At 32.9% G+C, this 24,296-nt stretch overlaps 5 protein-coding genes across 6 annotated transcripts; 3 read left to right on the top strand and 2 right to left on the bottom strand.

Annotated features, from left to right (window-relative positions):
* Positions 1 to 355: 355 nt before the first annotated feature.
* On the bottom strand, positions 356 to 2,546 carry LOC106312351 (biotin carboxyl carrier protein of acetyl-CoA carboxylase). Of its 2 annotated transcripts, XM_013749838.1 has the most exons (9): positions 2,316 to 2,546; positions 1,861 to 1,998; positions 1,719 to 1,783; positions 1,583 to 1,636; positions 1,205 to 1,483; positions 1,057 to 1,119; positions 912 to 980; positions 785 to 830; positions 375 to 689 (listed from the first exon to the last, which is right to left on the bottom strand). In XM_013749838.1, the coding sequence occupies exons 1-9, from the start codon at positions 2,338 to 2,340 to the stop codon at positions 622 to 624; spliced, it is 807 nt and encodes a 268-aa protein (XP_013605292.1). In that variant the 5' UTR covers positions 2,341 to 2,546; the 3' UTR covers positions 375 to 621. The 2 variants fall into 2 exon arrangements, with proteins under 2 accessions (XP_013605293.1, XP_013605292.1); XM_013749839.1 differs by lacking the exons at positions 1,719 to 1,783; positions 1,861 to 1,998; positions 2,316 to 2,546 and having other exon boundaries at positions 356 to 689; positions 1,579 to 1,650.
* Positions 2,547 to 2,735: 189 nt separating this feature from the next.
* Positions 2,736 to 5,628, bottom strand: LOC106312350 (tRNA (guanine(37)-N1)-methyltransferase 1). The gene is made up of 11 exons (XM_013749837.1): positions 5,390 to 5,628; positions 5,171 to 5,268; positions 4,953 to 5,060; positions 4,818 to 4,880; positions 4,624 to 4,697; positions 4,074 to 4,542; positions 3,921 to 3,995; positions 3,696 to 3,830; positions 3,307 to 3,413; positions 3,118 to 3,192; positions 2,736 to 3,027 (listed from the first exon to the last, which is right to left on the bottom strand). The coding sequence occupies exons 1-11, from the start codon at positions 5,482 to 5,484 to the stop codon at positions 2,932 to 2,934; spliced, it is 1,395 nt and encodes a 464-aa protein (XP_013605291.1). The 5' UTR covers positions 5,485 to 5,628; the 3' UTR covers positions 2,736 to 2,931.
* Positions 5,629 to 9,471: 3,843 nt separating this feature from the next.
* Positions 9,472 to 10,454, top strand: LOC106312484 (PRA1 family protein B1). The gene has a single exon (XM_013750028.1). The coding sequence runs from the start codon at positions 9,573 to 9,575 to the stop codon at positions 10,182 to 10,184; it is 612 nt and encodes a 203-aa protein (XP_013605482.1). The 5' UTR covers positions 9,472 to 9,572; the 3' UTR covers positions 10,185 to 10,454.
* A 2,481-nt stretch (positions 10,455 to 12,935) lies between these two features.
* LOC106312483 (ferritin-3, chloroplastic) lies at positions 12,936 to 14,694 on the top strand. Its single transcript, XM_013750027.1, has 8 exons — positions 12,936 to 13,275; positions 13,373 to 13,456; positions 13,593 to 13,653; positions 13,738 to 13,825; positions 13,976 to 14,037; positions 14,144 to 14,209; positions 14,314 to 14,377; positions 14,459 to 14,694. Exons 1-8 carry the CDS (start codon positions 12,989 to 12,991, stop codon positions 14,503 to 14,505), a joined length of 759 nt encoding a protein of 252 aa, XP_013605481.1. The 5' UTR covers positions 12,936 to 12,988; the 3' UTR covers positions 14,506 to 14,694.
* Positions 14,695 to 20,291: 5,597 nt separating this feature from the next.
* Positions 20,292 to 21,602, top strand: LOC106307651 (peptidyl-prolyl cis-trans isomerase CYP19-3). The gene is made up of 2 exons (XM_013744668.1): positions 20,292 to 20,404; positions 20,840 to 21,602. The coding sequence occupies exon 2, from the start codon at positions 20,868 to 20,870 to the stop codon at positions 21,417 to 21,419; it is 552 nt and encodes a 183-aa protein (XP_013600122.1). The 5' UTR covers positions 20,292 to 20,404; positions 20,840 to 20,867; the 3' UTR covers positions 21,420 to 21,602.
* Positions 21,603 to 24,296: the final 2,694 nt, after the last annotated feature.

Here is a 24,296-nt window from a genome sequence, read left to right as displayed (position 1 = left end):
AAACGTTAGAGAACTCAATTAACTACCCCCATATCTGGAAGTTCCCTAATCAGAAATTGATGTTAAATCACGTTAAGGCCTTCAAAGTATTCTTCAATTGGTACATACGATCTATCAACATATGTGTATACTGCACAGAAAAGTTTTGCTCTCTCTCTCTCTCTCTCTTTTATCAATAAGCCTCGTTGATAAAGCCTTTAACTCAAAAAAGGAAAGCAGCGTACAAGTTGCTAAATAAAGCATAACAGATTCGCCAAAACTTTTGTGGATCTTCCACTAGCCAGCTAAGAGTATTTTTCAACTAAAGAATCTTATAGCTTCTCCTCATCCTAAATACAAACATTCAATTCCAAAAGAGTGAAGTTATATGCTCATTTCAACAATCTATAGGGTTTTTTTTTTCTGGTGCAGAAAGATCCATACTAAGACGAACCAAAATCCAAAGAGTGACAAAAAAACAATATAGCTGCGTCACATGTTCAGGAATTAAACCTCCACACAAATCATGTGATCAAGATGAAAATCAAAATAGATTCGCAAGCACTTTTCAATCAACCGATTACATATACTCCATAAAAGAAAGATAGGAGAAGATGAAAGAGTACAGTCTCCGGATAAGTATCACTGGATGTTGATATCATGGAACGATGGCAAGACTGCAACCAGAGGCTCTCCATAACCTACAGAGTCTGTTTGCACATAAACCATGAGAATTTTATTGGATCATTTCTCAAAGTGAGAAGATTTTAAAATTAAATACACATAAATGTTTTTTTTTTTTTACCTCCATCATCTGAAAGAAGCTTGAGAACTTCCCCAGCTACATCAGACTGTTTCCATAAATAGCAAAGATCGATGAGAGTCCAGTTTGATAGTTACAAAGGATGCATTAGTTTAAAAGCTTATATTACCGTTACTGGAAGTTCTTTTCCCAACTGATGTAAGTATCCAATCACTTGGCCTTCCTTTATTGCATCACCCTGCAAAGAAAATCATTTGCTAAAGATTAGGAAAACCTTTGATCTTATTTGAAATTGAAATTTAGAGTAGTTTTACCTCTTTACAGGTAGGACCTTGTTTCTTTCCTTTTACAGTTCTGCTTCTCTGAAACTTTCCCACCTATATTGGTCAAGAGAAGAAACAATGTCACAGATCAAACAAAGACAAAACAAAGACAAAAAAGAATATGAAAGCATTTACTTACTGAGGGAGATGTGACGAGAACATAGTTGTTAGATCCAGATGCATCCAAAGCAGCCAGCTTTGATGATTTTCGATATGCAGCGTTTATGAACGGAGACACTTTTTCAGAGGCAGGTTTTGCTTTGGATGGGCTGGTAGCAGCAGCAGCAGAAGAAGAAACTGACTTGTTCATGGGCTCAGAAGGAATCGGAGGAGCTACAGATGGAGAGATATCAGGCACAGGAATGGGAGTTTCAGCAAGTCCAATCTTCCGCTTCAGGTTCATCTCGAAATCTCCAACCTATAAGTGAAAGAAAGCATCAGAGAGGATTGATACATTGTACAGTATGAGAGCCACAAGTAAAATAAGACGGGAACGCAGTAGTCAGAGGAGACTTGCCTTGAGTTTGAGGACAGCAACCTCAGTCTCATCACACATCTCGTGAACCAGTGCCTGTAACATAACATAAAAAGATTCAATCTAACTACAATTAACACATAGTCAAAATCTCTAAAGGAAAAGCAAAAGAACAAACCTCCACTTCTTTAGGGAAAGTTGTCCTCCGAACAGTTTTAGTCCCGTTTGAGGCATCAGATGATTCTACAAAAATCAAAAGATTTTCCAGTTTAAACATCACACAGTGTATTCATTCTGTCTCCAAGATATAATAAGCTCACCATCAGTTTTGGTTGTTGTGGAAGATTTAGAGGACTCTGCACGCAACACAAGCGTGTTCCTGTTGAACAAACTCCACCGTGGCGGCGCACAAGATTTACCAGAAAGCGAGTGAACATTTACGGCGGATCCTAAACTCTCTGTAATAAAACCATATAGAGTTAAAGAGTCTAAAATCCACTTTCTTCTTCTTCTAGTTTCAAAATACCTAAAGAACTAGCAATAGAGACGAATCTGTATACAAATCAGACAGAACGGATCCGAACCAGCGAGATCAGATCTATCAAACAAGACATAAGTAAGATAGGAACCGTATCACTGAAGCTATAAAAAGAACCAGACTGCTAACTGACAGGTCGGATTAATACATTTCACTCATGTTCCCTCCATTTCTAGTTTTTTTTTTTTCTTTCTAACATGAAAAACAAATCAGTAAAAGAGAGAGAGAGAGACTCACGATGGAGAGATCCGAGAGACTCCATTGGGAAGAACAAGGCAGCGAGCAAGCGAGGGAGGTAGAGAGAGTGAGCAAGAAAGGATAAAAGGTGGTGCCGTTACATAAAAAGCTAAGATGGCAGTTGGTTTGGTTTGGTCACTTTTTCATTCTTGAGCTGCTTCGCTTCTCTCCTCTTTGGTAACTCCGTCCTATCTATCCTATCACTCGGTCACACTATTCTAAGCTAACCTGCGCCTCAATTTACAAGCGTACTCTATCTAGTGTTCACATCCTTCACTGATGGATATGCGACAGTTTATACTTTAAATTCTATTTTTACACAACTAACAGATGTCTTCCCTCAGATTGTTTCTTTGTAACTATTTTCGCTTTCGTGATAAGAACCTTCTTATTTCTGTTAACTTAGTAATTGCCATAGAATTAACAAACAATACTGTGATTAGTGTGAAAAGGTAAACAAGATTAAGGAAACGACTTGCAGTTGCAGATAATGGATTTAAACTGCTAAGTGCTAACATCTTTGTAAGATACCAAGGACTCGGAGACACAAGACTCATCACTTTCATTCATTCCTAATAATTTTATGATACCAAAGACCAAATGAAACAAAAAAAATTCAAACGCATGTGGTTTTGATTCTTCTCACTTCCCTGAACCAGCCTTCTTCCATCAAGCATGCTTCAGGCAGTCTAAAGCTTAGGCAAAACATCGCCTGCAACCAACCAAATAGTTCCCAGCTCAGTAGCTACACATGATGTACTTGAGTATTCTATAACAGGGCAATGGGGATGGATCTTCTTACCTTGTTTGGAGCAACATCTCTGACCTTGTGGAACACCGGGTCTTCTATATGGAACTTCAAAGCACTTTCAGCTTCCTTCATTACATTACAAAACCTCTTCTTTAGATTCCAAGAGGCATTCAGAAAAAATGAAACCAGCGATGCAATATAACAAAGAAACCATAGTTAGAGTCGGTGGTTGATTCTTACTGCAATAATAGACTCTGTGGTTTCGCTTGCACGAATGAAACAGTAGCAATGAATTAAAGGAAGTGGTCCTTTCCAATACTTCCTTTGAATGACTTTACTGAAAGCATCTGCAAACAAACAACAAAAATTACAGACCCAAATTACGCATTAGAGAGAATAAGATAAGAACAATGATTTCCTTTATTACTTAAACTAGAACCTACCAACATCTCACCCAAAAAAAAACAAAACAATTAACATTCAAACAAAGCCTTAATGCATGATGCATCTCCTGTTGCTTTAATGATCCTAGTCCTAATTATTTTGTTGATGTCACACTCGAATTAATAAAACTCTCTTCTCACACTAAAACAGACTCAACATGCTTATGTGAATCATTGGTAGCATACCGAGAAACTGCAAGGCAGAAGCTGGAAGGTTCATAATAACATGGTCGATATGTTCCCACGGCTTTGCGATTGGAAGCACCGTTTGTTTCAACCTCTTCTTTGCGTTTCCTTCTATACTCTTCCCTACCCCATTTCCTGCATTCAGTTAACATCTCAATGATGATTCACAAAAGGCACCATTAACAGTTAAAATATCTTGGAGAAACCTTCAGAAACATTCCTTACCTGTCTCTGAACTGCCAGATGGCTTCTTATTAGCACCAAGAGGCTCCTCTCTGCTAATTCCAGCCTTCGTCTCTTCTACATTAAGTTTAACCAACCGTCAACATTATACTAACTGTAATGCCAAAAACTGAGTTTAAAATCAATAAGAAGTACCTTCTTGATTAGCTACTTCTTCCTTTGTTTTGTTATCACCACCATCAGAGACAGTAGTCATCAACTGGGAAATGAATTTTCTAGCATCCATATTGTGCACACAGACCAACTCATCAACCTTATTGAACTGCGCATTGATCTTCAAGTACCGAACACTGTCCGGATTCAAATCATTTGCATAAACAAAGCACCCCTTTTGCGCAGCTGGAATAGCAAAAGGTCCTATCCCAGCAAACATATCACACACGGTCTCTCCAGGTTTAAACAGAGACGTAAGACGCATGTGCTCATGCTCTAGTCTCGAGTTCCAATAAACAAGGCTGTAGTCCAGCTTAAATCTCGCCCCGTACTGCTTTACTTCTGTTTCCATCCCACTTTCTCCAGCTAACACTTCAAACTTTGGCACTCGAAACTCGTTGGATATGGTACCGACTTTGTTGACAATTGTCTTGATCCTTGGATAGTTTTTCTACAAAGATCAACTAGAAACGTCAGACTTCTTTGCTGTCATGGCACGGATGTGTCATGAGAGGAAGGTCAGAAAACTTACATCATAGATAACCTTTGCTATCACGTCTTTGAAAGGAAGGAGCTCGTCGTGTAGATTTAAGTGGGCTATATGACCTGCAGATAGTAAGTAAAAGAGATGTTGGTTCTCATGAGAGAAGCAATCTTCATGATTTGGAGAGACTAAACTGCTACAAACAGAGTTCTTATATGCGAACAGAGAAAGTTAATACTTAACTATGGTTTCAAAAGATGAAGGTATGTCCACTCCATCTGGCAGTATCTTCTTCAATATTTGATCTGCGAGTTAAAGACCAATATCAGAAAGGTTTCAAAACACCTAACAGGATCCTAATGAGTGTGTTGTCTTACCTGCACTCCAATAGGAATATCCAAGCGTAACCGAATGAGGAACTACTTCAACTTCACTAATAAGCTTCTTAAGCTGGTTTAGTTTTTCATCTGGTATCTCCGACAAATCTGTGCTATTACAAAAAGAAGCTTTGGTTAAAAATACCTAACAATCACGCCACTTTCCACCATCTACTAAAACACACGTTCCCAGATAAAAGAAGAAACAAACCCCTTACCAGCACTTTTAACACTTTCCGACAGTATCACCAAACGAGTCTTTTCATAACCAGATTCTTCAGTGATGGGCTTAATCCGAGGCATGTTGAGCATGTATCTACAAGTCATTCTCTTTAAGCTCATTTAACACAATGGTTGCTACAAAATTGATTCTTTTTGAAGCTGAAGATCTATCCTTAGCGCAAAGATCGAATCTTTAGGAGGTGAAGAAAACGTACCCGTTGAGTATCCGAGTTGCGCTTTTACAGAGTTCACGAGGAATCCGAAGAGCCCACAGCTTGAGATTGACATCGAACTTGCTTTCATCCAACATTCTGTTTACGGTGCCGCTCCGCTATGTTCCAGTATCAAGAAGAAGACGACTAGAGGAAGAGATGAAGAAATCGGCTGAAGAAAAGATTAGAACGACCAGACCGGACACGTGCGTAAGTCAAGCCGTAGCTGTTCTGTCTTTTAGGGTTTGATTAACAAAAAAAAAATTGATCTAAAAGGGAAAATTCGTTTTACAAAATTACACTCGACTCCATGAATTTTCCTTTTTATCTCATTGCACTCTAAATAATAGCTTTCACAATTTCAAGAACTTTGTATATATAATTATGCATTAAGAATAATTGATATAGTTTAAAAATATATCTATATTATTGTTTATTAATATTATTTGCGAAATAATTTTTCTAATTTGTCATTTTCTCCATAATTTTATAATAAATTATTAGCTTAACTAATATTATTGTAAAATTTTATTTAATATATATTTATCATGATATATACCAATAATAACAATAATTTTATTTAATATATATTTATCATGATATATACCATTATGCTTTTTTCTTTTTGGTTACACGTCTCTGCACGGGTAAATCTTTCTCCATAACATACTGTTAACGAAAAAGAACATATTGTTTCTTTGTCTAACAAATAGTTTTCGATTTGGTTCAATCGTTTCAGCTCTCTCTATCTCTTTTCCCATTCCCTTACTTTATGGCGAGTGCACAACACAACCAGAGGCAGAGACAATTGAAGGACAGCGGGGTCAACTGACCCCGGTCAATTTTAATTTTTAACAATGTTTTCTAACAATTTTCAGTATTGACCCCAGTCAAAAATCGCTCCTGACCCCCATGTATGTGAAACCCATTTCACTCTAACTGAGAATAGATTTATTTGATCAATTGAAACTCGGTCCATATTCACACTAGTGATATAGATAACATAAAATAAGTTTTTAATTAAAATATCTAATCATGAATTTGTGTATATATCTTACATATAATTTTCTGTCGAAATTTTATATACAAGTTACAATTAAATTAAGAAGTTCTTCTGTTTTATATAATGAAAATTTAAAATTTTCTAGCTTTTCTTTATTCCTATATTTTGAATAAAGTATTATACTTTAGTTTTTCTTTAGGTTTTTTACCTAAAATACATTAAAAAAAATTTGCTTTACTTTTTTTGTTGTAACTTTAAAAATAAAGCTGAAACATGATTGGTAAAAATTTATAGAAATTTGATTTAGGTTTTAACTATTAAAAATAAAGCTACAACATAATTGGTAAAGTTTAGTGATTTAAAAATAAAGAAAGCTAAAGTAAGAAGATAAAGCTCAACCAATCACCTTTATTATCAAAGTTTTAAGATTGGGTATATACCAAGATCTTTTTTTAAATGCGCTGAGATTTATATACCAAGATCATGTATATATAAGTTGCTCATTATATACTACATTATTTAATTATTATGGTATAACTTTATATTTGCTAATAAAATAATTACTGGAATGTGTATAATTGTGGGATACATATTTTTATATATGGTTAGGTATATATTAATTTTATATTTATATAATCTCTTATATATTAATTGAGAAACATTACAATATTTTTTTTGTAGTCACGTGTCATCATTAAAATGATTCTTATAATCCTTACAAAAATAAGTTGATCCATCTAGATATATAATAATTTTTTTTATTAAACTAACCATAAATTCATTATTAATGTTCTTTATTATTTTTTTAAATAAAATTTACGGAATTGTCTAATGTGGCTAAAGTATATATACGACAATTAATGATTTTGACTAATAAATATTTTATAAAATTAGTGTATCTTCTATCATATTTGTTTAATTTTAAACTATTAAAATAAATTAAACAACCACGTAACCTATAATAAAAATTTAGATTTTTCTGTATATGTTATATTTTGAATTTTTAAAAATGACTATAAACTACTAAAAATGTTAAAAGTCTCACATTCAAAATTTGTGAACCGTGGTTTAAATTTTTTGTCATAACAAGATAAAAATGATTTCAAAATCATATAAGTACAAAGTTTCATTTTATAATTATTAAGATTAAAACATATATATATATATATATAGTTTTAAATTAAACTATATACCTTATAAAATTCATAAATGTTTTAATTTCGAAATTTACTTTGAACAATTTTTCTGATAAAAGTTTTGAACAAACATTGACAACTTAATTTTCTTAAAACAAATTACAAATTACTAAAACAATTAATCCCACAATGACATATAATACATAAAATAATTTTTATATATAATGTTCATCACGCGAAAGGCGCGGATCTTAGCCTAGTATAGTATATAAGTGACTAATTTGATTGAATGAGTATTATTAGTTTTAAGCTACTTCATCAATGTCAATTACCGCTATAAATATGTTTTTAATTTAAAATTTGTATCTAATTTAATAATTTAGATTTAAATAAAATATCTTTAAAATTAAAATTTATAGAGAATTTATAATATTAATTTAAAAATATATCTAATTTAATAATTTAGATTTAAATAAAATATCGTTAAATTAAAATTTATTGGATATATATACACTCTTTCTATTTCACAAAATAGTAGTTTCTAGATTTCTATTTGTTTCACAAAGATAGTGTATAACTTTATACTTTATTTACTTATTTTTCATATTAATTGAAACGGTTATACATAATAATACTTTGATTTATAAATTATGTATTAAATTACGATTATTTTGGTATTGTAAAATTTGTTAGTAAAATGAATAAAAATTCTAAGACTACAATGTTCGTGAAACAATGAAAATATATCTATACTATTATTTGCGAAGTAAATTTTTGCAATCGGACTCTCACGTTAAAAGTTAGAGTGGTCAAAGTCGATGATACCCTTAATGAATTTTATATATAATTAATTATTTGATCAAATACGATTTTTTATTAATAATATTATTCTTTATTAAAAATAAGATAATTTTTACATATTGTGTTGTTATCTTAAAACATATTTTTCAATTATAAAAATTAAAAATAAGATATAAAAACAATTTTTAATAATTAAGTGGTTAAAGTCAATATTACCCTACGAGCTAGCTCAACTGGCAACCCCATGCATTTGTACGAGAGGTCACCAATTTGAGTCTTGGACGGGGAGGAGTGTCCAGAGCCGTAAAAAGTACAAACAAAGGCTGGTTCCGAGCCTAGGGAGATTAGAGGCGAAGACCCGAACTTCTTGGTTCTACAAAAAAAAGTCAATATTACCCTTAATGAATTTATATATAATTAATTATATAACTAAACACGAACTTTTATTAATAATATTTTAATTTTTTAAATAAGATATTTTTTATATATTGTGTTGTTATATTAGAATTTTTATTAATAAATATTATAATTTTTAATAAGATAATTCTTATATATAGTGTTGTTATCTTAAAATTTATTTTTTTTTCAATTATAAAAGTTAGAAAATAACATATAAACAATTTATAATTAAATATTAATCAACTAAAAACATTTTGTATAAAGATATTTTCTAAAATATTTCTAATATGTGTGTAAAATTTCAACACAATAATAAATATATATCTTTTAGTGAAATTTTTTGTTCTATATATATAATTTGATGTGTGATTTAATTTTTTGAAAACTTAAATAATAAATTATCATACTGATTTTTGAATTAATAAAATATAATGTAAAACGATTAAGCCCGCACACATAGTATATATATATATATATAACACGAGGTGCTGACCACTATCTAATAATACAATATCTAAAATGTGTTCATATACATAATTTATTAATTTGTATAACTACGAATAAATTTTTTTAAAATTTATTTTTAAAAATCCAGGCCTATCTCTAAAAAATTTCATTTTATCTGGTTATACTCAAATGATGATTTTTACATAATTAGAAAAATAAATGTAGTTATTTGATTTAATATTTGAGATCTATTCGAACACGTGACCTGATGGTATTAGACCTGCCTGCACAACCTTTATGGATCCAGCCAAATCGGCCAATTATTGTTTCTAATTCAATCTTTAAGATCGAAAATCCTCTCCGCCAAAGTCACCCGCATCTAACCTCACGCGCCACCGCCATGGCCAGTCCACCGACGATCCCCGTCACCAATCAGCAAGCTGCCCAATCTCAGCCTCCAATCAACACACCCGCCTTCCGCACCTTCTTCTCACGCCTCTCCACCTCGATCCGCGACGGCTTATCACAGCGCCGCCCGTGGACGGAGCTCGTGGATCGAAGCTCCATGGCGCGGCCCGAGTCCCTCACCGACGCTTTATCCCGGATCAGGAAGAATCTCGCCTACTTCAAGGTGAACTACGCCGCCATCGTCTCCCTCGTCCTCGCCTTCTCGCTCTTCTCGCATCCTCTCTCGCTCCTCGTCCTCGTCGGCCTCCTCGCCGGGTGGATGTTCCTCTACGTTTTCCGCCCGGCGGATCAGCCGCTCGTCGTGTTTGGACGGACTTTCTCCGATAGAGAGACGCTCCTTGGCCTTGCGCTGTGTACGATCGTTGTGGTGTTTATGACGAGCGTTGGATCGCTTTTGACTTCGGCGTTGATGATTGGCGTCGCGATTGTTTGTTTGCACGGTGCGTTTGTGGTTCCTGATGATCTGTTTATGGATGATCAAGAGCCTGCTAACGCTGGATTGCTCTCGTTCCTTGGTGGTTCTGCTACGTCCGGGAGAGTTTGAGTTTGTTTCAACGAGGTGGGTTCGATTCTGAACATGATTCATTTGCTTGATCGTTTATTCATAGTGGCTTTTTTTTGCTTACGTGGAATCATTTTAGGGTCGATTATGTCTTTGCTCGTTTGGAACAGATGTATGATTTTCTTGCTTTTATTGTTTATTTAAGTTGATCAAATAGCTATGTGATTCAATTGAATTCCCGTTGGACTAGCTTGACATTCTGTTGGGAATTAATGATATCCTTCAGAGCAACGTGTGATGTTTTGTTTCGGATGCTTAGCTTCGTTCATGGATCTAGATCTTGTAACACCCGAGTCGACTCTGTAGTGAATTGTGATGTTCGTGCAGGTAACCCCTCTTACTAGCCAAAACATGATTTAACTGTCTGGATAGTCGACAAAAAGAAAACAAATTATGTGATTCATGGTTGATTAAGTTGGATTTCTCAATAGTGAGAATGTGTTTCCATTACCGATAGCGCTAATTCTGGTCTTGATAGTCTTGCTTTTATCTCAAGCCGACATTAGCTAATAGTCTGTTCATCTCCCATCGTGAACGTCTTTAACAAAAAAAAAATCAAATAGTTTGTCATGACATTATCTAACGAGTCATGAGTCATCGACATCACCAATACTTTTGCTCCAACAGCAGTCATAATAAGAACACTAACAATTAAATGACACTATTTAACGGTTCTTACTTGGAATGTTATATGGATACATTTGCGGTAACTTATCGAATATCTCAAATTAGACTCACATGTAGTAGCTTCTTTGATTCTTCAAGTATTCATTAATGTATTTTAACCGTTTTGTCTTCAGTCCGTCTGTCGGTCATGTAAACTAGTTAGCAGTCCCTAGAAGGTGAGCTAATTTTAGTCTATTTTCAGACAAAGTTCTATGTTCTCTCAAGCTTGAGTGGACAAATGTTGATTTAATTGTCTCTTGTGAACAAATCTCACATTATTTACAAAATGATTTTGACACACGTTCTCTTTGCAATCATTTTTACTAAATAAATGTGAATAATATACTAAAAATAATAAATAAATGTGAATAATATACTAAAAATAATAATATAGTTTATGACTAAATATAACATGAACAATTACATTTAATTAAGAGTGTCAAAATGAGCTATAGCTCAAATTAATTTGTCATGGGCATGAGTTCTGTTTTTTAGGCTCATTTAATAAATGAGTTTAATCAGCAAGCTTAAATTAGATCACGAGTTATGTGAACGATCTTTAACAAACATGAGCCTACTCATGAGCTTGCCATTTTCATACTTAAAATTATATATATCTTATGTAAAAAAGATAATTTTTGTTTTACATATTTATCTTCTAAAATTATAATGTAAAACCAAAAAATTTTAGATATATATAGAAAATGTAAAAGATTTTTTATATACTCATCATGTCATATTTATCTTTAAATTTAGATGTAAGTCAAAATATTCCTAAGAGATAATTTAGAAATTACCCATAAATTATCTTATTTAATATTTTGTTTTACATTTAAATTTTATAAAACATAGTAAGTAATATAGAAATCATACTTTTAATATTATAAAACTTAATAAAACTTATTTAAATATTTTATTTTATGATAATTATTTTTATATTAGATCGCGAGCTAGCTCGTTTAGCTTATGATCTAGATGATCTGAGTTCGAATTTACATATTGAAGCTCATCTAATAAATGAGCTAACTCACTATGAGCTAGCTCATGAAAGATCTGAACTCACTATGAGCTGAGTTGAGTTGAGCGAGTTAGCTCATTTTGACACCCCTAAATTATACATAATCATTAATGTAAATCTATTCAAATATGACACTGAATAATATATAATAGAAATATAATAATTCGTTAGAAAATTTGAATATTATTTATTTTATTTTTTATAACTATACAATTTTATTAATTAAAAAAATCAATTATTTTTAGAACTTTTTTAAAAATTATATTTTTTTAATCGTAACATCATTAGTTTATTTTATATATCTATAAATTTTAGAAATACTGTTTAGTTTTACTTTTTGATAAGTATACAACTTTTATATCAATTTTGTTTTATTAATTTATACAAGTTGATTTAATATATTTTATCCAAAAAAATAGATAAAAAATCTATCAAATATTATAATTTTAAATATATACATATGTATTCTTAAATAAAATTTAAAATAAACAAATTTGTTTATTTTTCTTAATTTTATATTCTATTAAATCAAAATTCAAATTAAAATATGAGTAAGAAAAGAATAAATTCTAAAATAATAATATTTTAAATATAATTTCAATTAAAAAAATATTACTGAGGGCAGGAAAATACTAGTATAATTAATATATGCTAGTGAAAAATGTAGTCATAGAGACAAATCGTAAATAGTATATATTTTTAAGATTCTAAATTTCAAAAGACAAAGTTGAATATTTAAGTTTCCTATTACTATTCTCGTTTATTGGTGAAAGCATTTTGACTTAAAGAATGTTTCTATTTATACAAAGATATTTACTATTTACCCCAAAAAAAAGATATTTACCATTTTCCAGTATATGATTCCTTTCCAAATCTAACGCAAGTATCAATGCAAACCAAAAAAAAGGAAAGAAAATCTTCCAGCAAAGTAGCAACGCCACAAGCCTACCACGCGCCTTCACCCATCTCTCAATCGTGTCCACACACGTGTCAATCATCGACAGCGTCATCATCCACATAACCTCGCTTTATATAGTCTCCTCTTCCGCCACCATCAGCCTCACAAAAACCCTCTTCTCCTCTGTCCGAGATTCATACAAAAATGCTTCTCAAATCCGCTTCTGCTTTCTCGCTCGTGAACATCCATGGAGGAGTCAAGAAGGACATCTCTCCTCTCTCCTCCTCATTGAGTCTTCCCGTTTCTTCGGGAAAACCAAGAAACCTCTCCTTCTCTGTTTCTGCCTCCACGCAAACCCTGAGCGGCGTCGTTTTCGAGCCGTTTGAGGAGGTGAAGAAGGAGCTCGATCTCGTCCCTTCGAGTCCACAGCTCTCTCTCGCTCGCCACATGTACTCTCCCGAGTGCGAAGCCGCCGTGAATGAGCAGATCAAGTAAGATTTTTTTTTTGTTTTTCGTGTTGGATTGTAACGTTTATAGCGTTGATAATCTGTTGTTGATTTGATGAGATTGGTTCCTTTTTTTTTGTAGTGTGGAGTACAACGTGTCGTATGTGTATCACGCCTTGTACGCTTACTTCGATCGTGATAACGTTGCTCTCAAAGGTCTTGCCAAGTAAGTGGAAAAAAATTAGATTTTTTTATTCAGTTCTTTGATAAAGTTTGTGTCTTTGTGTTGATTAACGTGTTGTTTGATGTCTTGTCTTGCTAAAGTTTGTGTCTTTGTTTGTTTGATATCTCTTGCTTATTAGGTTTTTCAAGGACTCGAGTGTGGAAGAGCGTGACCATGCTGAGATGTTGATGGAGTATCAGGTTCTTGCCGAAAGTTCTTCATATTGTTAGCCCTGTTTCATTTGAGCTTGGTTTCTAACATCTTTTGTTTCGTGTGGTTTACAGAACAAACGTGGTGGGAGGGTTAATTTACAGCCCATGGTGATGCCTCAGTCTGAGTTTGATCACTCTGAGAAAGGAGATGCTCTCTATGGTAAGCTTCAGTTTCCCGTTTCTGAGATTGTGGATGAGGAAAAAAGCCAAAAGATTGTGCCTCTTAATTTATAGAAATTTGTTAGAACTTACATCAATACAAGCTCTTTTTGTGGAATATGCATATAATGAGGTTCTTTGTTTGTTGCAGCCATGGAGCTGGCTCTGTCATTGGAGAAGCTGGTCAATGAGAAGCTCCTTAACGTGCACAGTGTAAGACCATTACTCCTTGAATCCAATTCTTGTTTTTATGGCATTCAAGTCTCTCTTTTTTTTAAAGTTTAATGTTTAAAAAAAACAACTTGTTGCATTTGAATAGGTGGCTTCCAAGAACGATGATGTGCAGTTGGCAGATTTCATTGAGAGCGAGTTTCTGAACGAACAGGTAAAAACAAAACACGTTCTATGTTAGTGGCAAAGACATGATGATCTAAAAGCCCTGTCAAAATGGAATCTAACGATATTAAAATATAAATTTGACTTTGGCAGGTTGAAGCAATTAAGAAAATCTCTGAATATGTAGCTCAGCTCAGAAGACTCGGCAAAGGACATGGTAACCATTTGTTTTCTCACTTTAAAAATAATAAGTGCACGTTCCTCGTTTCGTCCACTCACGCTTTGTTCATGTGTTTAGGAACATGGCATTTCGATCAAGGGCTTCTGGAAGCTGCTGCTGCTTAAATCTAGTTTTGGGTGTAGTCTTCTTCTTATGAACTTCTGCTGCTGCTTAAATCTATTTTGTTTGTAATCTCTTATAAACTCTTGTTGCTTGATTTGTTTTGGTTCTGGATTATTAAGCCTTTAGTTTTTGTTAACATTTCTGATTCACAAACCTTTGAGTAGACAACATCTTACTATCAATGGTTTTTATTGGTATATGTCTGGTGCAAGACAGCGTTGAAATGCTAAAGGAGCTTGACCCTATTCTTTTATTTCTCCAATGGTTTACGGATGTGTACAATGGCGTCCTTAATTAAACACAAGCCTTCATCCTATTTATAATAAGGATTCTCTTTTCTTTTTTTTGGGCTCAACTTCTCATTCATTTTTCCATAACAAAGGTACAAACTGACCTCCGGGATTCAACAAGGAATCAATGAACTATGATTAGAGATGTTCAATGATTTTTTTTTTTTTTTTGGTATTCATATTTTCTGATTTTGATTAATTTTTTTTCTTTTTATTTGGTTTAGAAAGTATAGGGAATCAAATCGGCTTTAAACTATATCAATAATATCACATCTTATATTTCAAAATACTTACAAAACTTAATCTAAATATTCCTTACTCTTCCAATTTTTTTTTGTCATTGAGCACTTCAAACTTTGAATCACAAGCAAGAGCTTGGAAGAAAACAACATAATCTTAAAAAGAGAACCAGTAGGCCCTTATAAAGAACCCCAAACAGTTGGGATAACATAAACTCCGGTGGGTTTAACTGAGACAGGATGATCAGTTCATTTATAAACTCCCCAACTCTGTCTTCGTCCAAGACCGTGGATTTCTTAACTGCTACGATCCTTCCACACAGTCCCTTGACCACCTCGGCCAAGCACCCTCCCCAAACTGAAGCCTTCTATCGCTTTCTCCAACTCTTTTGAAGTGAATACCATAGTATTCTCTACAGAGTCTTCAATACCATAGTATTCTCTACAGAGTCTTCTCGACTAAGTCATCTCCGTTCGCTAATGGTCTCGGAAGATCGATTTGGACCACACTTCCTTGCAGATCCTGGGCAGAAACGGGACGAAATTCTTGCATTTGACCTCGTACCAATCATTGTTTCCAATTCCGAAGGGATACGGTATAGCAATCTTTCCACAGTTCCTTTGACAAGAACTTGAAACGGTGATTTCTGCTGAAAAAGATTTCAGTACAAGTAGCAGAAACAAGTGACAGAGTATACAACTAATTTTCTCTCTCTCTCTCTCTCTCTCTCTCTCGTCTGTTATGTGTTTTATTTCTTTTCATATTCACTCTTCTTCTTCGTGATATATACATCATGAGTGCAGGGGTTAGTGAGATGTCAATAATACCTCTATAGCATGTCCATATTTCTACTCCACATTTAATGTGCATGGGAAGAAAAAAATGACCCGGCCTCGCGAGACAAACCACAAGATCACTCATTACTGCTGCAGTATGGCATCTTCAGACCTGCATGATCCATGTTCTTTAATCCACATGCTAGCCTTTTGAATCTCTTTAAGCTAGGTGTAGAGTTTTAAAATGGTTAATTAATTGATTTTATAACTTCTCGTGACTAAGGCCTTATGGTTTGTTTTCTTTTTTTCTCATGCTTTAAATAGAAGAAAATCTTCAAAAAAAAAAAAAAACTTCTCGTGACTTTTCAGTTTGATGTATGATGACTATGATGCAGATTATAGTCCGAATCAACCACACGCAACAAGAACAATTTACAAAAAATTTATTTGAGACTATAAACTTAGGATTTTTGCAAAAATGACTCGAAACTCAAAATCAAACACAAAACTAACTTATGAATTTTCATTTGTCTTGTTTATCCCAAAATATCAGATTATTCACGAAAATGCATTACTTTTTGTTTGTTATTTTTCTTCTAAAATGAACATTTTACCTTATCATCCTCATCTTCAAGTATTTACTATATTGTTTGTGCCATCAATGCACCAACCACCATGAACAACCAAACTAAAGCTTTTAATGCACCTAAAAATCGATTTTCACTCTTCCTATATTATTTCTTAGGCACTAAACAACATCTCTTTCACTTTCTCTCTTTATACATCCAAAAAACCCAAGATTTTGATTCTAAACTTTTAAAGGTTCATAGAGCCATTCAAGCTCAAGATTCTTGGTCATTAACAAGTGGGTCGCTTTCGCGTTGAACTTCTGTGTGCTTGGAAGAGCTAAAAAAGTTATCTCTTTGGTTGAATGTATGAAATCAATTTTTTCCAGATCTGTTTGCCAGAAGACTTCCGTATAAGTCTAGAAGATTTATACATAAGTCTTCTGGTCAATGCATAGGTTAGTTTTGCAATTGAATTTATGTTTGTTTCTTAGAGACGACTTCCTTGGAAGTCTTCCAACTTTTCTTTGTTAACAAAAAAATCTCAAAAATATTCGAGAAGACTTACACGTAAGTCTTCTCGGATAAGCAAGTTAGTTTTGCAATTGACTGAATTGTGTCAGAAATTTGACTTTTTCTAGAAGAGTTACATGAAAGTCTTCCACCAAAAGATTTCCGGGAAAGTCTTCTCAACTATCGGTGAAAGTCTTCTCACCGTAAAAAATTTTTGGTTATAGTTTTCTCTGAGATCATAGGATAATCTGCTTTCCACGAGCATAGGTTGTTCCAAAATATTTGGAGACGATGAAGCTGGAGATACCTTCATGTTTTTGCCAACCGCTCTTATCTTCCAAGATGGGGGCTGTTTCCTTTGAGCTTTGCTTGTGCCCATGTTCCCGGTGACTCGCACTTCCAAAAAAGGGCCAAGCCGAAAATCCGTCAGAACCACTGGGGCAGTGCAAATCGACAGCATCGGACCAGAGGACTCTACTTCCTCATCACTCTTTTCATTACGTTGAATAAGGAGCATATTGTGAATCTGAGTAGACGCTCCTCCTTGATGCATATTAGAAGGATCATTGTAGGAAAAGACATGACCTTTCCCTTTATCTAACTCTTTTGTGATCTGACTACTTTTGTGATACGAGTCAGATGAACATGAGCTGCTGCCATGTTCTTTTCTATTCCTTGTTTGACTCATTCAATACGAGCCAATCTCTCAGTTTCATCAGAATGAGAAATGTATAACAAAGCCATCTTACTATCCTCATTAGTCAGTTCAGGAAAAAGTATTGGAAACCCCGGTGGACCATCTAATCTCTCAGTTAGCACCTGATAGCCATGTGGTAGTATTGGAGTTTCAATTGTCTTTGGCTCTCTGTTACCTCCTCCTCTAAGTAACGAACACTTCATCTTCTCATGAATAAGCCTTAAACAATGGAAGCATCGCTTATGAATCTTCCCATATTCAAATTCAATTGTAACAGTCCCGCCTTTTATAGTGAGTTTCCGAGATGCTTTGGCCAAATTGTTAGTATTGAAAGTAACCAACGATCTTATGTAAAACTTGGTGTGGGACACTTTAGGATCATAGGCAATTTCCTCCACCTTACCCACTTCAGAAGCAAGATGATGTTTTGGAGGAAGTATTCCGGTGGGTTAGTTGTCCACCTTTCTAGAACCATCGCCCAATGATTGTAACACCAAGGCCAACACTGTCTGAAGATCCTCCTCACGTTGGAAAACAAACTAGATCTTGTCACGGGATAACACGATTCCTCTCACCCTCCCGTACACTCTCCATGCAGTAGGCATGTAATCTATCATCTTTGCCATAGATTGGCAATCAGGGTTTAGCAGGCGACCCAGCAGACTTGTCTCGTTCTCATCAAAAACTCGAAATCTTGGGCTATCTGGAAGGGTTAGAGATTCCTCCTCTTCAAGTGACATTGACTGGATCGCTTTCTGGAGAAATTCAGCCATGGATTCACGACAGTTGAAATTTCCGACGGCGAAGTCACATAAATGTTGCAAAATCTTAAGTAAAGATCAAGCGTGATTGTAGTAAGCTTCTATGTATAACACAAAATTATGTCATAATTTTTTGTGATATCATTCGTAAAAAGAAAGATTGTGGAGACATAAATTAGATGGGAAATAAACAAAAAGTAAAGAAAAATGAAAAAACATGAAAAAGAGGAAACAAGAGTAAAGATTGAAATTTTGACTTTCTTAAAAAGAGACAGTGTGGCCTATGCTGGTAATTGGAATCCACTCACGGTGAGGGAAGATGGAATTTTTTTCCAGAAAAGACAATATACTTCACAATGAACCATACAGAAAATCTCTTCCATAATCTTGCATTTCATTCCTTAGTTTAGTTTGGGTTTTTAGTGATTTAAACTTCCAACTATTTTCAGATCGGATGGAAAACCCCCAACTAAAAAATTATGTTTTTAAACCTCCAACTATTAAACCGTTAATGCCATTAACTCTCCGTCAACAGAGTCATCTTTTCTGGACGGAGATCCGTTAAATTGAAACAGAGCGTTTCATTTAATCACAAAACGACATGAAATACGTAAAACCCCTTTGGTTTTTAGTGATTTAAACCCCCAACTATATTTATATCATATGATAAACCCCCAACTAAAGTTTTATGTTTTTAAACCCTCAACTATTGAAATGTTAATGCATGTAACCCTCCGTCAATGGTGTCGTCTATTCTGAACAAAGATCCGCTAAATTGAAACACATCATTTCTTTTAAGCACATAAACAACATGAGAAGTTTTAAAACAACACCATCGGAGCAAAAAACGGCTCGATTCTTTGAATCCCCAAATCAGTATGAATAAAGGTCTTTTCTCTGGTAAATCAAACTTTTATCTTTCGAATTAGGCTGAATCAAAAGAACTATCCACCCGAAGTCTCTTCTATTCAACTACAAATCCACATAACCTCCCGAAACTCTCAGAATTAGAAGTTTGTTCGCAATGAGGGTTACTGATTTGGAGATTTCTTAGAGTTATGTCACATGAGGGGATTTAAAATCGGATTAAAAAAATCATGCCGTTTTGACACTAATCGTGTTGTTTTAAAACATCGCATGTCGTTTATGTACTTAAATGATTTTTCACGGGATAACGTGATTCCTCTCACACTCACGTATACTCTCTATGTGGTAGGCATGTATTCTATCTTCTTTGTCATAGATTGGCAATCAAGGTTTAGCAGGCGACCCAACAGACTTGTCTCATTCTCATCAAACACTCGGAATCTTGGGCTATCTGGAAGGATTAGAGGTTCTTCCTCTTCAAATGACATTGATTGGATCACCTTTTTGGAGAAAGTCAACCATGGAATCACGACAGTTGAAATTTCCGACGGTGGGGTCACAGAGATATTGCAAAATCTTGGGTAAAAGATCAAGCTTGATTGTAGTAAGCTTCTTTGTATAACACAAAATTTATCATAATTTTTGTGATATCATTTGTAAAAAAAAAAAGCTTGTGGAGACAGAAATTCGCTAGAAAAAAAAATAAAGGAAAGTGAAGAGACGTAAAAAGAGAAAAAAAGAATGGGAATAAAGATTAAAATTTTGAAAGGAACACTGTGGCCTAGGCCGGTAATTGGAATCCACTCACAGAGAGAGAAAGTACAACTTTTTTTTAGAAAAGGCAATATAATTCACAATGAAGCATACCGAAAATCTCGTCCATACTATTCCATTTCATTAATTAGTTTAAGTTTTTGAGATAAAAAGGGAGAAAATCATTGTCCATTGCCAAACTCAAGTTTTCTTAGATGGTAATTTTGGCGGTGGGCCTAAATCATATAATGGGCCTTTTAGATGAGCCTATCAACTGATGTGAAAATAAATCTCCGTCTCAATCTGTGAAAAGCCCTAGTAAAACCCTAGCTCCCAATTCCCTCAGTCCACTGAGCCGTTATATAACTGTTCATCTGCATCGTTGAAAGCCAAAATCAACAGACCCGTGTTGAGAAGACGACTTTCATCTGCAAAAAGGTACTTCCTTTCAACAGTATTGAATTTTCTGTACTTCAATCCGATCCACTGTTAGTTTATATCTCTGTAACTTGCGTAAAAGCACATATCGAAGGCTTGTAGATAACGTATAGTTTAAATCGCCTGCGAGCTCAATATTTGTGCGAAATCTTAAAACCATTCATTGAGACCAAAAAGTCTCTGTGTTATAAGAATCTCTCTCTTTCTTATCGACAATTCTAATGATTGGGACATTTCTTTCATGTTTTTAACAAACTGATCAGAATCTGAATAGATCTGGTCTGAATAATTGAATCCCTAGTGACAACAGGATCACTTAGTTAGTTAGGTTATATTTTGTTCCACAAGTTCTGTTGTCTTAACCGTTACATTAGGTTGATGGATATTACTTAGGATTTAAAGATGGTCTTAGATTCATGACTTTGTTATTGGCAGGATTTGGAGTGAAGAGATCTGAAGAACAATGGCAAACCCTAAGGTCTTCTTTGACATCTTGATAGGAAAGCTGAAGGCTGGTCGTGTTGTGATGGAGCTCTTCGCTGATGTGACACCGAGAACAGCTGATAACTTTCGTGCTCTGTGCACAGGAGAGAAGGGTATTGGGCAAGCAGGGAAGGCACTACACTACAAAGGCTCAGCCTTTCACCGTATCATCCCAGGGTTCATGTGCCAAGGAGGAGATTTCACCCGTGGGAATGGAACCGGTGGAGAATCGATTCACGGGGCTAAGTTTCACGACGAGAACTTCAAGTTGAAGCACACTGGTCCGGGGATTTTGTCTATGGCTAATTCAGGCCCCAACACGAACGGTTCTCAGTTCTTTATCTGCACTGATAAGACAGCTTGGCTTGATGGGAAGCACGTGGTGTTTGGGAAAGTTGTTGATGGGTACAATGTTGTGAAGGCGATGGAGAATGTTGGGTCTGAGAGGGGAGCTACTTCTGAACCAGTTGTGATTGAAGATTGTGGTGAGCTCAAGAACCAAACTTCAGAAGAAGTTTCAAACAAGGAATAGAGTTCATAAACCTCGATCATTATGCTGTGAAGATCGTTGAGATCAAAACGTTGGGGTTTGACATTATTATCTTATGAAGTGGCCAAACCTTCTGAGTTTATTTTTTTTATTTTCAAAAACTCCATGTAAAAGAGTAGGATGGATAATAAAATAATGGCAAAACTCCTTTGTTTCATGGCCCCTTTCAACTTCATTGGACTAAGATGGGAACTAAACTAATGCGAGAACTTTTCAATTTATCATGCTTTTGTCTAATGTGGTACTCCAAATGATATATAGAAACCATACGTGGATCGTGAGAAACAATATGTGGATCGTGAGAAACAATATGTAAATAGTCAACGGTATTTGTGTATACAATAGACCTTTGTTAAGGAAATAGGCCCGTTTGCCTTTTAATTTAATAACTAGATTTTGACTTGTTTGAAATTGATTTTTAGATTAAAAATGTGAGTTGGTATTAAATATTATTTTTAAAATTTTAATTTACATAGTTATGTTATTAAAATGAATTATATATTTGTCAATAATTTTATTCAGTTTTCCATACCCGATCCGGATCCGCAGTTAAACAGGTAAACCTAAAGATTTGCATGAAAAAAAGATGGATCGGTCAAATATGAATGAGTGCTAATTTTTGGAATAGTATTAATATATAATCCAATATTCAAACGATATACAGCTTTTGGACCAGATATTTACTAACCATCGATAGTACAAAGAATGGAATATTAATGTTTTATAAGGAATGGAGTATAATATTGTATAAGTAAAAGAGTGGTTACTAAGCAATAGTATAAGGGAAGAAGTATTAATACTTTCGGATGAGTTTAATTTTATAATAGAAGGTTGTATTTAATTTTAAAACTAACAAAAAAAGTTGGATCCAGCAAAATATTTCTGTTTTAATAAGCGAAATTAGATCATGATCTGCAGGATAGCACATATTTGATTTTAAATTGTCTGGTGTTAAGAGAAGTTTTAGATGTATAATATTTATTTATGTGGCTTAATTAACATTATTATAACTATTTTGTGTAATTTATATTGCTAATAATTTGGTTCATACTAATCAGTTTAATTTTTTTCTTTATAATTAATGTTAAGCACTTAACTTCAGATAATATATTTTGAAAAAAATTATAATGATTTTTGTTATTATATACTCCCTCTGTTTTTAAAAGATGCATATTCTAGACTTTTCACATATATTAAAAAAACTCATTAAATATGCATTGTTTTTTGTGAACAACATTTTTTCATAACTTTTAGCCAATAGAATTCAATAAACACCATTATTTTTTTTGAAACTTACAATTTTTCATAAAATCATACATTGAAAAAGTAAAAAATATATCTTTTTGAAACAATTTTTTTTTCCAGAACATACATCTTTTAAGAACGGAGAGGGTATATTGTACAGTGTAGTTATTTTCAATGTATAATGTTTATATATATATATATATATTATGTAGTGCATTATTGAATTCTTATATTACTTAAATAAACTATATAATGTTTTATTAGATTGTAGATTAGTGCATATAAAATAACTGATGTTGCTAACATATAAAAATATGAATATATTTTTGTGTTCATATATATAATATTAATTACGTTTCATGTACATACTCTTATGCTCTATATATTTTTTTGCTCTATATATTTTAATTATAAAATAAAATAAAATATTTTTATTAATTAAAATGTATGTAAATTTTACTCAATTAGCTATATAATATTCTATAACGTTATTTTCGTATATATTTATTTTATGATATCATTCATTCCGATTTGTTTGAAAGGAATTGACCCAACAAAAAACAGATATGTAAATAAATAGAGATTTGGCCCAACAGATTTTGTAATTATCCATTTCTCAATTGAAGTTATCATCAAACAGCCTTACCAGAAGAAAAAAAACAAAAAAACATATGTATAATCATTTTATGTTTTTTTTTCTTGGACATGCACGACCATGCGGATTATTTGTTGTTTCAATATAAACTGTTTTTATAGATTTTTAAAGTGGGAGAATATTTTTTAGGAAAATATAATTTACAAAATCAAAATGTTTTACATTTTATTTTAGTGTATATGAATATTTATATACATAATTATATTATTTGTATTTATTAAATATGAAATTGTATAAGATATTATTTAATTTAATTTTTAAATTATTTCAACTCTTTTTTTATGAATCTTTAATAATTTATTTGTAATTTATTTGAATAATTGTATGACATGTTTTGATAAAAAATTTATTATAGAATTTAAATAAACTTTCATATTAAATTATATAATTTATATAAATAAAATGCAATAAAATCAAATCAAATAAATCTTATGACTAAAAATTTATTTGGTTTCATTTTATTGCATTTTATTTATATAAATTATTTATTTAAATATGAAAGTTTATTTAAATTTAAATGACTTTAATTTTTTTTATGAAAATATAAATAAAATAATCTATTAATTTAATTGATTTTATATTGATTGAATTATTTTTTAGTATCTAAACCTGCAAAATAAGTTATACTTGTTTATCAATTTTTCATAAATTATAATATTTTATATATTTTAAACACAAAATTAATTATTATGTTGTTTGGAAACATAAATAACAGTATAATATTGTTTCCATAATTACTTTATAATATAAATATGTATTTAATTTAAAATTCTATAATAAATATTAGGTACAAGAAAACGTTTTTGTTTGAATAAGAGAGATGCATTTATAACAAAAAAAACTACCCAATTATTTGGTATAACTTAATCGTTATTCAATATTTAACCATTATTTTAACATTGGTTTTGTTTTCATTATTATTCAATCCATGAACCAGTTGTCATTGAAGATTGTTTATG

The sequence above is a fragment of the Brassica oleracea genome, chromosome C8 (genome assembly GCF_000695525.1).
Source record: "Brassica oleracea var. oleracea cultivar TO1000 chromosome C8, BOL, whole genome shotgun sequence".
Lineage (NCBI taxonomy): Eukaryota > Viridiplantae > Streptophyta > Magnoliopsida > Brassicales > Brassicaceae > Brassica > Brassica oleracea.
The sequence above is the reverse complement of the archived record's forward strand: the minus strand, read 5'-3'. Positions and strand labels throughout refer to the sequence as shown.